The sequence below is a fragment of the Carettochelys insculpta genome, chromosome 7 (assembly GCF_033958435.1).
Source record: "Carettochelys insculpta isolate YL-2023 chromosome 7, ASM3395843v1, whole genome shotgun sequence".
In the NCBI taxonomy this organism is placed as follows: Eukaryota; Metazoa; Chordata; order Testudines; family Carettochelyidae; genus Carettochelys; species Carettochelys insculpta.
In genome coordinates, this window is record NC_134143.1 from 31,689,075 (window position 1) to 31,703,010 (window position 13,936).

At 43.1% G+C, this 13,936-nt stretch overlaps 1 protein-coding gene across 1 annotated transcript in view; it reads right to left on the minus strand.

Moving 5' to 3' along the window:
• CDH23 (cadherin related 23) overlaps positions 1-13,936 on the minus strand; it is a 549,671-nt gene that overhangs the window by 118,277 nt on the left and 417,458 nt on the right. Inside the window, exons 35-38 of the mRNA XM_074999481.1 lie at positions 12,087-12,236; positions 9,237-9,365; positions 8,164-8,292; positions 6,001-6,228 (exon numbers count right to left, since the gene is read on the minus strand). Of these exons, the coding sequence (XP_074855582.1) occupies positions 6,001-6,228; positions 8,164-8,292; positions 9,237-9,365; positions 12,087-12,236 (636 nt within the window). The remainder of the gene's footprint in view (positions 1-6,000; positions 6,229-8,163; positions 8,293-9,236; positions 9,366-12,086; positions 12,237-13,936) is intronic.

A 13,936-nucleotide genomic window follows, 5' to 3' on the forward strand; every position in this document is an offset into this window, starting at 1 on the left:
CTGGGCCTTGCAGCCACATTTAATCTCTGACTCCTAGACCTCTATAGGTATGTCTACATTACATTATAAACCTGGGCTCATACTTAGTTTCACTCCAAACCGCTGACTGTCCGCACACAAATCACCATTTCAGTAGCTTTAAGAAAGCCAGTTTAGAGTAAGTCTCCAGTGAATCTGGTTTAGAATCTTTCCTTGGAACATAGTAAACCTGCTCAGGAAACAAAGTGAAAGCCCCTTGTGTATTCAAATCAGGATACACAAGGGGCTTTCACTTTTTTTCCTGAGCAGGTTTACTATGTTCCAAGGAAAGATTCTAAACCAGATTCACTGGAGACTTACTCTAAACTGGCTTTCTTAAAGCTACTGAAATGAAAAGTGAAAAGATTACATCTCCACTCATTATTTTATCGCTGACTTGACCAGGAAAGGGTGTAGGGACTGGGAAGAGAATGAAAACTTGAGCAGGAAGAGTTCTGGCCTCAGAAGATCTTTTTATTTCTATTTTTTATGCCTTCAGTGAGGTTAAATTAAGTTCATTGCTGTCCCATGCCCAAGGATCACAAGTCAAAATCATCACGTAATGCCAAACACAGAAAATGGCTGCTGTGAATTTTCTCCTGGAGTGTGTCCTGGGAAGCCCTTACTGCGTGAAATAATTTGTTGTCTCACTTGTCCTTACAAAAATTTAACACATCTCGGCTATGTCTACACGTGAAGCCTACATCGAAATAGCTTATTTCGATGTAGCAACATCGAAATAGGCTATTTCGATGAATAACGTCTACACGTCCTCCAGGGCTGGCAACGTCGATGTTCAACTTCGACGTTGCGCGGCACCACATCGAAATAGGCGCTGCGAGGGAACGTCTACATGCCAAAGTTGCACACATCGAAATAAGGGTGCCAGGCACAGCTGCAGACAGGATCACAGGGCGGACTCAACAGCAAGCCGCTCCCTTAAAGGGCCCCTCCCAGACACAGTTGCACTAAACAACACAAAATACACAGAGCTGACAACTGGTTGCAGACCCTGCGCCTGCAGCATGGATCCCCAGCTGCCGCAGCAGCAGCCAGAAGCCCTGGGCTAAGGGCTGTTGCCCATGGTGACCATAGAGCCCCGCAGGGGCTCGAGAGAGAGCGTCTCTTAACCCCTCAGCTGATGGTCGCCATGGCGGACCCCGCTATTTCGAAGTTGCGGGACGCTCAACGACTACACGGTCCCTACTTCGACGTTGAACGTCGAAGTAGGGCGCTATTCCTATCCCCTCATGGGGTTAGCGACTTCGACGTCTCGCCGCCTAACGTCGAAGTTAACTTCGAAATAGCGCCCGGCACGTGTAGCCGTGACGGGTGCTATTTCGAAGTTAGTGCCGCTACTTCGAAGTAGCGTGCACGTGTAGACACGGCTCTCCATAGCAATACTGTTTCTGCCAGAACTGTTTTGGTACCTCCATACACAGCACTCCTCATTCTAAATGCATGTACCCATGCAGTCTGGGAATCCCATAGGGTTCAGCATAGTTATGCAAAAATGCATATTGAGCTGCACTTCAGCAAATGGTCGTGCAACCGTTTGCTACAACCCTCTTTAGCAGCTCCTATATTTTGACAAACAGACTTGTCAAATGCCTGTGATGGAAAGTTGGTGTAAGTGCAAGTCACAGTGTAAGTATTGCAAACTCACAACATTCATGTTTGTTGAAACAGTTCCTCCAAAAGTAGAACAGGCTTCTGCACCTTGGAGAGCCTCACAAGTATCTGAGAGAGATGGTAAAAGATAACAGGAGATGGGGCCACAGAAAGAAAGAAAGAAAGAAGCTTGTCACTGTTCAGTGTGGGTTTGAGGGTGTGATCATGAGGAATACTTGTTTACTAAAAATGCATGAGTGATTTAGTTCAGTACAGACATCTAAAAACCACAGTGATCTGTCACAGGAAAAGATTCCATGTGACAGAGTCCACTCTTGATGTTCAGCTCCCAGGAGGGCAGGAAAGTGAAAACATAGTAGAATATTTTTATTTCTCATTGACAAATACTAGGTTATCAGTGTGTCCTAGTACAGCCATTTGATGTTGTGGTGAAATAATATGGACTCATCTAATGTTTCTTCCAGAAGGGGAAAGTATCAGAGGCAGACACGCACACACACATAACCAGATATGCACCAATCAAAAGTTCAGGAGCATCAAATGGTCAAAGTGACTTTTGGATTTAATATTTGTCAGTGGTACTTTAGTTTCTTGATTCCCACAATCTAGCATCATCTCTTTTGCTAGAAACAAATGGAATTAAATCATAAGAACACAAGAACGTTCATATTGGGTCAAACCAAAGATATCCTATCTTCCAACAGAGGCCAATGCCAGATGCCCCCAAGGGAGGGAACAGAAAGGTAATCATCAAAGTGATCCCACTCCTGTCATCCATTTCCAGCTTCTGACAAACAGAGGCTAAGGACACCATTTCTACCCATCATGGCTAATAGTCATTAATGGACTTAACCTCCATGAATTTATCTAGTTTTTTTTTAACCCTGTTATAAGTCCTGATATTCACAGCATACTCTGGCTAGTAGTTCCACAGGCTCACTATGTGCTGCATGAAGAAGAATTTCCTTCTGTTAGTTTTAAACCTGCTGCCCCTTAATTTCATTTTGTAACCCCTAGTTCTTATGGGGACAAACAACTTTTCCTTATTCACTTTTTCCACACTTGTCATAATTTTATAGACCTCTATCACATCCCCACAGTCTCCTTTTTCCTAAGCTGAAAAGTCCCAGTCTTTTAAATCTTTTTTTCCATATGGGACCCATTCCAAACCCCTAAACATTTTTGTTGTCCTTTTCTGAACCTCTTCCAATGCCAATGTATCTTTTTAGAGATGAGGCAACCACATCTGAATGCAGTATTCAAGATGTGGGCATACCAGTGATTTACATAGAGTCAGTAAGATATTCTCTGTCTTACTCTCTATCCATTTTTAAATGATTCCTACCATTGTGTTTGCTTTTTTGGCTGCTGCTGCACAGTGACTGGATGTTTTCAGAGAACAATCCAAAATGACTCCAAGATCTCTATTCAGTGGGTTATAGCTAAGTTTGTCCCTACGATTTTGTATGTATAGTTGGAATTAATTTTTTTCAGTGTGAATTACTTTACATTTATCAGCCTTAAATTTCATTTGCCATTCTGTTGCCCAATCACTTAGTTTTGTGAGAGCTTTTTGAAGCTCTTAAGGTCTTTGTTCTGCCATTTCACATTTGAGTTCTTTCAGAACTCTTGGGTGAATGACATCTGGTCCTGGCATCTTGTTCTACTTAGTTAATGTATTTGTTCTAAAACCTCCGTTAATGACACTTCAAGCTTGGACAATTCCTCAGATGTGTCACCTAAAAACAATGTCTCAGGTTTGGGAATCTCCCTAACATCCTCAGCTGTGAAGACTGAAGCAAAGAATTCATGTAGATTCTCCGCAATGGCCTGAGTCTTTGATTGCTCCCTTAGCATCTCGATCATCCAGTGGCCCCACTGTTTCTTTAGCAGGCTTCCTGCTCCTGATGTACTGAAAACCATTATGCTATCCCTTTCTGAGTTTTTGGCTAGCTGTTCTTCAAAGTCCTTTTTGGTTTTTCTTATTATGTTTTTACATTTAACTTGACAGAGTTTATGCACCTTTCTTTTTCTCCTCACTGAGGTTTAACTTCTGCTTTTTAAACAATGCCTTTTTATCTTTCATTGCTTCTTTTACCTGGTTGTTAAACTATGGAGGCACTATTTTGGTTCTCTTATTGTGCTTTTAAATCTGGGGTATACATTTAAGTTGGGCTTCTATTATGGTGTCTTTGAAAAGTTTCCATACAGCTTGCAGATTTTTAGTTTTGGCACTGTGCCTTTTAATTTATATTTAATTAAACCTCCTTTTTTTGTGAAGTTTCTCTTTATGAAATTAAATGCCACAGTGTTGGACGGCTGAGATGCATTCCCCTGCACAGGGATGTTAAATTTTTATGACATTGTGGTCACTATTTCCAACAGGTCCAGCTATATTTATCGCTTGGATCGTATCCTGAGCGCCACTTAGGAGCAAATAAAGAATTGCCTCTCCCCTTGTGGGTTCCAGAACTAGCTGCTCCAAGAAACAATCATTTAAGGTATCAAGAAATTTTTATCTCTGCATCCTGTCCTGAGGTGATATGTACCAAGTTAGTACGGAGATAGTTGAAATCCCCCATTATTATTTTTTATTTTGATAGCCTCTCTAATCTCCCTTAGCATTTCATAGTCACCATCACTATCCTGGCCAGGTGGTCGGTAATATATCCCAACTGCGTTATTCTTATGATTAGAACATGGAATTACGATCTATAGAGATTCTACGGAACAAATTTTATATACATAAGAAATCTTCATATAAGCCACAAATGAGTACTCTTATATTGGTGCTCTGGGAATGGACAGATATGAAAGGCATGCAAACACTCTATGACAAGCTGGACACCAGAACGCAAAGACATAGCTTGGCACAGAAAATAACCACAGCTAGTGTGTGCTAATCCTTTAGAGAGCACCTCCTGAGCAGGGTTTATGATATCTGGAGAAATCTAATATATATTAATTTGCATCAGGATAGTTATTATTCCATGTGGATTTAACCACTGTACAAGCACTGGAATGTAGGGAAATACTTTGAGCTTCTAAGCTGAAATAAATTAAATAACTCAGTTTTCAACTCTCTCCTGCTGTTGATTCCCACGGTGCTATACAAATAGAACAGCATCTGCATACTGCTGTTGTTCCACTCATTGCTTATAACGGTCTTCAGGATTAGTGACTTGCTTCCTAATACCAGGCAGAAATGAGATTGATAAATAAAGTGGCATCAGGATAGCTCCACTAATAAACCACAGTGGTCAGCTTCTGGGTTACTGACTCTGAGTTACATGTTGCAGTCTGTGAAGCAGACAGACTATATGTTTTCTTAAGAAAGACTTTAATGCCCACTCCTATCCCCAGGGTTCTGCACAGTGAAGTAAAAAAAAAAAAAAGCTGTGGATAGACAGGCCTGAATGTCTGATACAGCACAAACAGTTCTCATGGGGCAGGGTGACCCCTGCAGCACTGGCGCGTCAGGGACTTTGCTTGTGTTTTTCGTATTCAGAAAGAGAAGGTAAGCAATTCAAGGCTTACACTGGAGCCATGCCACTGCAGATTTATAAAAGGTTCAAAGCAGCAACAGCAGGGCATGCTGGGAGACTAAATGATAATGTTGCAGCTGTGTGCTGACAGTACTCAGTGGATTCTGTTTTGAAAGCTCCACGTGAGGACTAACTCATATGGGGACCCTGGCCATGCACAGAGAACTGCTGCTTTCCTGCAGATGGGCCAAGCTGAAACTTCCCATTGAAAATATAGTGCAGAAAACATTTGCCTTTGTCTCTCCAGCTGTCAAGAGGATCCTCACTGTGACTCTCCAGAAAGGACACACTGAGGGCTTTTGGTGTCACTGAATCAGGCTGTTCACTTGGCAGATCATAAACTTGAATAGTAATTTCAACTCACCTCGCTCCCTAACCCTTCTCTGATAGTCACACACACAGGAAGCAAAAGGCTGTTGTGACTCAGGACTGAGTGGGCGGGAGTCCTCATTTTGTTCCAGGCCTGACATGACATACACAAACCCCTAGTGGTGAAGTGAAGCTTTCCTGCTTCCTTTAACTCCCTGTATATTGACTGGGTAAATCACAGAAATGAAAATAACCACTGGTGTGGGTGTGCTGTGGGCGATTAGGGGTAGCCAGTTACTAGGTACACCTTTAACTTGGATTCACTCACACTGATCAATATCCACAAAATAAGCTCTTATTTTCAGGCCTGGATATAGAGATGCACCCTCTTATCCACACCATTTCTCAGAGATATCGTTGTCAACAGACAGCACTTTCTAACACTTCCAAGCACATTTCCACACATAATCGTGAGAGCCATCCTACCAACACTTACTGAAAGGGATGGGTTGCCCTCATCCTCCACAGTGACAAGCAGCTGGTAGAAACTCCGCCGCTCACGGTCTGGTGGGGATGGGCGGGTGGCAATTTCCCCAGTGACTCGGTCCATACGGAAAATGAGATCTTCGTTCCCCTGGGTGATGTAGTAGGAAAGAATGCTGTTGAGTCCAGCGTCCCTGTCAGTTGCTTGCACCTGAGCCACAGCTGTGCCTCCTCCAACGTTCTGATGATCCATGAAGGAGATGGGGAGAGAGAGAGAGAACAGAAAGAAAGAAAGAAGTCAGCTTCTGGTGCAGATTCACCTGAGCAAGAGTGTTCCCAGCAAAACAGCTCTTAGTAGTGCTCTTAAATGCTGTGAAGGGGAAGGCTCCTCCAGCATTTTCATTGTTAAACTCCAGATGCCTCAGCTGCATAGCTCCACTCCAGATGAAAACTTGACAAAGTCAGCCTGTGGGAAATTGGAAAACATTCTCAATAGTTTTGCATGGCACCTGCCAGCCCCAGGGACTAAAGCTCTCTGGGGAAGACAGAGCACAAACAGATCCCCACACCACTCCGTCAATGTGCTTCAACCATGACTTGGAAGTATTTTCTCTTGGGCTGAAAGACAGTTCAATTACCACATCAGTCCAGGCCAGCTGCTGAGACATGTCAACAAAGATGATCATTACTGCACTGCCAGTTGTGCTTGTGTTTCTTCTAGTATAGACAGCTTCATCTTAGGAAGGGAGAACAAGACTATCAGCTCATTTCTCACAGGCCTGCAGGGCAGTCAGATGGAAACATTTGCCATTACCAGTTCAGCTGAGAGTTAAATCAATGGGCTGGCATGGAAATGCTTTATACCTTATTACAAATCCTCCCCCTTGTGTGACTCTAACTTAGTGTCACTTCATATCTACTTGATCCCTTTCCCAACTGGACCAGCCTGTAAGGACAGTGCAGAGGAGAGCTCTCAGGAGCAGCCCCCCATCACACAGAACGGCTTCCGTTTGCTGGACTAACGCTGAGAGCATTTGTTCTGACTCAATGCTTGCACTGAAGCAGAGTGCAGCTGAAAAGATTTTGAACCTCTTGTCAGCCATGGGTAACACTTCTGTTGTAGCTCAGGCCAAACAAAAGGCAAAGCCATGCAGATGATTTCCTAGGGCCAGTGGTACAAATGATTCAGATACAAATTAAAATAGAGAAGAGTATGGATATATTTGAGGTTTAATTCAAAGCTACAAGTCATATACTCCAGCAGCTAGAACAAGATGTCACAGGCTACGTACACATCATTTTTATTTTATGTTTCATAATCACATTAAGATACCCCACTTCAGGAAATAACTTTCCTTTTTCATACTTGGGTGAGTTCTACTGCTTAATTACCAAACTGTCAGAGACTGTTTCCTAATAGCAATTTATATTCTGGGGAGGCAGTTCTCTTTAATCACATGTGGCTTTCTGGAAGTTTCATCAGGTCATTCAGTTTTTCCTGGCAGTTATTTAATGTCACTTAACGGTTTCAAAATATCTTCCAAAATTTTTTGTTCCAAAGGAAGAAGTGATCCACATCTCTTGTTGAGAGGGATCAGGAATTCACATGGCATTTTCTGGAGGAAATTATTTGAAAACATGGTCCTTCTTGGCAGACCAAAGTCACAGCATGGATCTTGGCACACATTGGGATATGAGTCAAGAGTCTGATTCCAGGCTATGGTCATGCTCAGAGTGACATGTGATGGGGTGAATAGGGCTGTGGACCACCTTTGCCTCTCGGATCCTACAGATGGCGAGGGACTGGAGAAGTTCCTGTTGTAAGTTAGAGCCACCCCAGAGACTGCTGTGTAATTTACACTGCCTTCAACATCTCCTTATGGACCTGAGTAACAAGAGGCAGCGTGCTCAAGCCATGCTTCCTCTGACAACTACCTATGCTGAGGGCTGCAAGAGACATAGTGGAGCCATACAGTTGGCCCTATTCCACTGGGGAATCCTAATGATGCTGAGAATATCTCCCAGTAAGAAAATCTCCTGGCTTTACAGCCCCTAGTCTGGGCTCCCATGGATCCAGCCCATATAGCTGCAGCAGGGCCAGTGTGCACACCTGCCATTCATGTTTCATGTTGGGAGAGAACTGAGAATTTGTTATATATGGCAGCAGAGCTTTTACCTCATTAACGCTAACATTGTATCCAAAGGGATTTCCAATGATTGGTGGGTTGTCGTTGACATCCAGGATATTAATTCTTAGGGTGTGCTCTTTTCTCCGAGGTGGGACTCCGCTGTCAGATGCCTGGATCTACAGTGAAGCACAATGGTTATATCTGGGCGGAAGCTAATTTCTTTGGTCAAATCTTTCTGAAAAAGTGTAGCCATGAGAAACAAACTGAACTTTAAAAAATTATCTGATTTTAAAAAACTCTTTGTATGCTCCACCAAACAAACAAACCATAAAACCTTCGCAGCTGTCTTTGTGCAGCATGAAAGAAAGCACGGAGGAACAAAACCATCATTGTTTCCTTTGATCCTCCTTTAACATGATGATGCTAATTAAAACACTTTGTGAATCACTGGTAGGGACTATATTTATATATGTGTGTTTTTAACCATTGCCTCTAGCTAGCTCTGAGCAGAGTTACAAGGGTTATCACCTTGGGAGAGGATGGCAGAACGAACACGTGACAGGTGTCATTGCTGAATGCACAGAAAGCACTCAGATATTGCAGTGTTAGGTGCATTATAAGAACATATGCAAACTGGAATAGAATGTTGAAACTGCTGCTGTAGTATAATTTTGCCCCTCTACCTGGAGGGCCAGCTATTAAAAATACTGAGCTGTAAGTAATTATAATATTACAAAACCTGCCTATTTTGTGACAACTGAAATATATGCTCTAGCACCATACACCCGGCAATGTAGCGCATTGTGCCTTACACTCACACACATACACAGATGTGCAATACTTTGTATGAAATAACGAACACATATAGGAAAACTATAATGTTTTTGGTGTGGAAAATTTCCCCCTGGTTAGCTTAACCAGACACAAGGATACTTGCAGCATTACATGAATGATGGTGAGAAACTGTAGTTTGAGGCAATCAAACTTCATCCACTAAAGGTGTTATCTGACGTACTACCTAGATAGGGATTGAGTTTCTGTATCTGGACTGTTTGTCTAGCCTAGTGAATGGTGCACTTTGCAGAAAATGCAGCTGGGATGATAGTAAATTTTGGGTTACCTTCAGGGTGTACTGATCTAGCAGTTCTCTGTCCAACGGTCTTCCCACAAACACCTCTCCATAGGTGCTGTTGGTAGTGCGGATATCAAAAACACTGCCTATATTTCCTGAAGTCAGGGAAAAGGTCACCTGAGGAGAAGGAAACAAGCAATGGGAAGTGTTGGAAAGTGAGGAGCACAGGAGTTACGGAAGAAGGAAGAAAAGGGAGAGAGAAACAGTCATTACAGTTGTGTCTATAGTTGCATTTCTCTTTCAAAAGAGGCATGTAAATGAGGAAACTGAAAATGCAAAGGAGGTGCAGATTTACCCATCTGACACCTCATTTGCATATTCTTCTTTCGAAAAAAGAAAAGCAGTGGAGACACGGCTCCCATTTTATTGGGAAGAAGGGTTCTTTTGAAGATGGGGTTTACTTTCAAAAGATCCATGTGTGCACTTCATATTGCAAAGAAGAATATGCAAATAAGGTGTCACATACGGAAATCTGTACATCATTCGCATTTTCAATTTCCTCATTTGCATACCTCTTTCAAAAGTACAATGCTAGTGTAGACAAGACCTACGATATGGCCAGGACTTACTAAATCTGGCTCCTGCTGGCTCTTGGGCTGACAATCCAACACACCAGTCTCTCTCAGAGCATTTTGTACAGTATGCTGCTGGTTTCAGTGAGAACTAGAAAGAGTTCAGAAAAATTGCTCTTAATTGAACTTCTAACTCCAATTCCAGTTCCCATTCAGGTGCCAAGAGAGTTCTCAATTTCAGAAAAAATTTACTTTCTATAAATTGATTTATTTATCTCTACTCAGTTTGACCAGATGTTCCAGGTTTCGGCACAGTTGAGTATGTCACAGACACATACAGACACGAGAACAACTTGCTATCATAAGATGGCAATGATAATAAAGTATGTATGTGTAACTGCCCACATGTGGGCTTGAACCTGGGAACTTCTGAAGCTCAGTGCAGGTGCCTCTACAGTTCAAGCTAAAAGCCAGCTGGATCTCAATTATGGCTGTAGAGGAGCCTCATTCTTTCTCTGTGTAAGTGGTCTAGGTGCTGCTATGTGGGACAGTGAACTACACCCCAGGTGTGTGGGTTACATACGTTTGTATTAGCAGTAGCCCCAAGTGAGTGCTAGATGCTTACCAAACATGAAAGGAAGATGGCTGCACCTCAGAAGACCTGACAATCTTAAGAAAAGAAGTCTCTGACTCCACTAGGCTTTGACTGTGGTAAGTGTGAAGTTGTATCTGAATTCAACACATCTATCTAGCTGATGGATGCAGCTAACTTTACTCCATATATAGAAAGCTGCCACTCAGAAAAGCATTAGGCTGATTAATTTTGAATTACAACTTGCTGGAATCTCACAGCATCTAATTAATTTTTCTGGCAGATTAAAGGAAGTAACAAAGGGGACAGAGCTCCCTATTTTAATCTGGATAGAAATTCCCTGCTGTCCATTTTTTCTTCCACCATATTTATAGACCCACTGTCACACAGGGCAGTTGCCCCACTATATCTTGGTAATGAAGGGACTTGCTTAATGATTCTTTCCTAGGACACACTTCACAGTGATCAAACAAGCCCTACCACGAGTGCGTTTACACTATCCATCCCAAATTAAGAGCAGCCCCATTATCAAAGATTACCCTGTTCATAAGGATCAGACTGCAGAGTCTAGGATCCTAGAGAACTGCGTGGGGAGTAGCTGAAAGAAGCTTTCTGAGGATGTTCTAGATAAATCTGAACAAAAGAACATCCATACTGGGTGAGACCAAAAGATCCGTCTAGCTCAGTGTCCTGTCATTCGATAATGGCCAATGCTAGATGCCCCAGAGGGTATGAACAGAACAGATAATCATCAAGTGATCCATCCCTTGCCACCCATGTCCAGCATCTGGCACACAGGCTAGGGACACCATTCCTGCTGTGGAAGTATAACATTGTATAAGTATAACGTTGTATAAGGGGACATGCTGGATACATTGTATATGAGAGGGCATGCCAAAACATGTTACAAAGTATCTGGGGGAGCACACGTAGGGACAGTTAGCTTTTGAATGGAGAAGCAATTAAGATGGAGCCAGCACGTCTAAGAAGCAGGCATCAGAATGGAAGGTGTGAAGGGCAATTAGTTAAGTTAACTGGAAGCTGTTAAAGGAGATTGTTAAGGGTGGCAGGTAATTGAAGATACGTGACTGGTCTCAGGGATCTTGAAGGGTGGTGACTAAAATCTTTTTCTTCTTTTGTCTGTAACTTCTCTGTAACTTGTTCTCCAAAAAAACTGTATAAATTAAGAGACACAAGCCCCACTCGGGGGGCTCACTTCTAAATGTATTAGCAGAGCGGCTTTGCTAATAAAACAGAGTGGTCTGATAAATTGTGAGTCTGAGTCAAACTTTGACACTGCCCATCCTGGCTAATAGCTGCTGATGGATCTATCCCCTGTGAATATATTCGGTTCTTTTTTTTTTTTAACCCATTTTAAAGTCTGGCATAAGAAGCACTTATGGGGCCTAATTGCTGGAAAAAGCTTTTGCTCTTTGGGAATATGGGCACGGTGTGAAGGAAGAAGACACTGGGGTATAAATTAGGAACTGCATCCTCCCCACCTCTTCATGAAGCTTCATCTGCTGTTGGGTCTGCAAAGTGTCAAAGCACGTATCTGAATTCAGGAGCTCCTGGCTGTCTGGTGTGTGCTCACACCAGTAGCCCACAGTGCCTCAGAACTTGAAGGGAAACATTCCCACATTGGTAAGAATAAGCCAAATCTGCCTCCTCCATCCTATCCATCTTCCTTTTCATAGGTCTCAGCATAGCTTGTATCTGCATAAGCACTGGTACCTGCCCATTGCTTCCTGCATCTGGGTCTCTGGCCAGGACTACAGCAATTTGCCTCCCAATGGCACTGTCCTCTGCTACGCTCACCACAGAGTCGGAGGTGATGTCAAACCGCGGGCTGTTGTCATTCTCATCCAGAACAGCGATTGTTACCTGTTGGACATGAGTGCAGAGGTTAACGGGTGCTTTATCTGGAGCACGGCTCTTGATAAACCTTCCCGAAGGCAACCATGCCAGATGGGAGAGCCTTTAGGGTGACAGTCAGGTATGTGTAGAGCATCACAAAGATCACAGACTGGTATTCCAGTCCTGCCTTCTCACCCCATTGTATTAAGTTTTACCACTCAGGCCCAGGTGTGCAGACAACATCAGCAGACCCACAGGATCTCAGGGAAAGGCTAAGAAACCCAGGCCCTGCTGGGTGGCTGAGGACTCCCTTTACACAATCTCCAGCCCATGGTTAGCGTTAAGTGCACTTGAGAGCTCTTGGAAGGGAGGGACAGACACACTGATGACAGCAAGCCCTTTGTGATCCTTTCCCACTTGGTGCTGATGATGGATCTCAGGCTTGATTCATTGAGGTGCCTTTTGCACTCCACAGTCTCGCCCGAGAAGGGAGGAACAATGGTGATAACATTATTGTTTAGGAATATAGACAAGTGTCTGCTCTGCTAAGGAAAGGATGGGACCCATGACACACATCTTACGTTTTAAGTTCAGGTCTCAAGAGTTGCAAGGTTGCTGCCCTAACTCCTCCAAATGTACTGAAGGTGTCTAGTTGAAAAAAAGGCCATACTAAGTGACTACGCTGGTGCCCTCGGGCCTTAAAACCCATAATGTATGAATCTTCTGTACATCCATGTGAGTCAGACAAGTGAGGGGTAAAGGCTGGTGTGAGATGGGGAAGACAGTGTGGAACCTGAAGGGGTGCAGGGAGGGGGGGTAAGTCCCAACTGGCTAACCAGAAACTGCATAGAGCCACCCTGGAGGGGTTGGTCTGGTAGTAATTGTGCAGGGCTGGGCTTTTCCTGTTAAACTTATGAGACTTCATAGGCCTTTTCTACACACAAAATTGTACTGGTATATTTTGATTCAATTTGCGTGGGAAGGATTTGAAATAAAGCAATGCGAGTCATTTAATAAGCTGATCTGAATGTTCACACGAAAGTTTGCATCATTTAACCGAAAAGCTACAACCTGGCCATGTCCAGAATGATGATACCTGGGACGATAGATACTTTTTTCCCCAGTTAGAAGCAATAATATTTTGGTCCACCCAAGATGAATCCACAATTCAAAGATGGGTTTCCATGCCTAAGCTGAAATCTGTGTACCACTCAGTTCTGCCGGGTAAACAGCAATGCAGAGAGGCAGGAGGGATAAACAGAGAGAAGCCCAACACACAAAGCTCCATAAATCAAATCAGTTGTGGTTTAGCATTCAGGTATATAAATGCAGTATTAAGACTTAACGGTAGTAGCAGCAGCAGGAAAGAGAAGTAGTAGATGCAAATGTTCCTCAGCTGTGGTGAACAATTCAAAGAGGAGACAAGTGCTGCCTTTTCTCTGACTAGCCAGAGGAAATGCTGTCATCATGTTCAAAATTAAAATATTATACACTATATACAATAGAAGAGAAAGAGAGGAAGAACTTTTTTGTTCTTAAGGCTCTATTTATGGGTGCTAACAGTCTCCAGGTGCAGTCCCAGAGTCAATGTGATAATGACCTGGAGGAAACTAGTGGTTATTTTTTTTTTAAATTTGGGTGACACTGTTATTGTTGTACCTAAAAATGAAGGCAGGAGAGGGGAAAACCCGGTCAGCTCAAGAAGAAAATCTGCAGCTGCTGAGGCA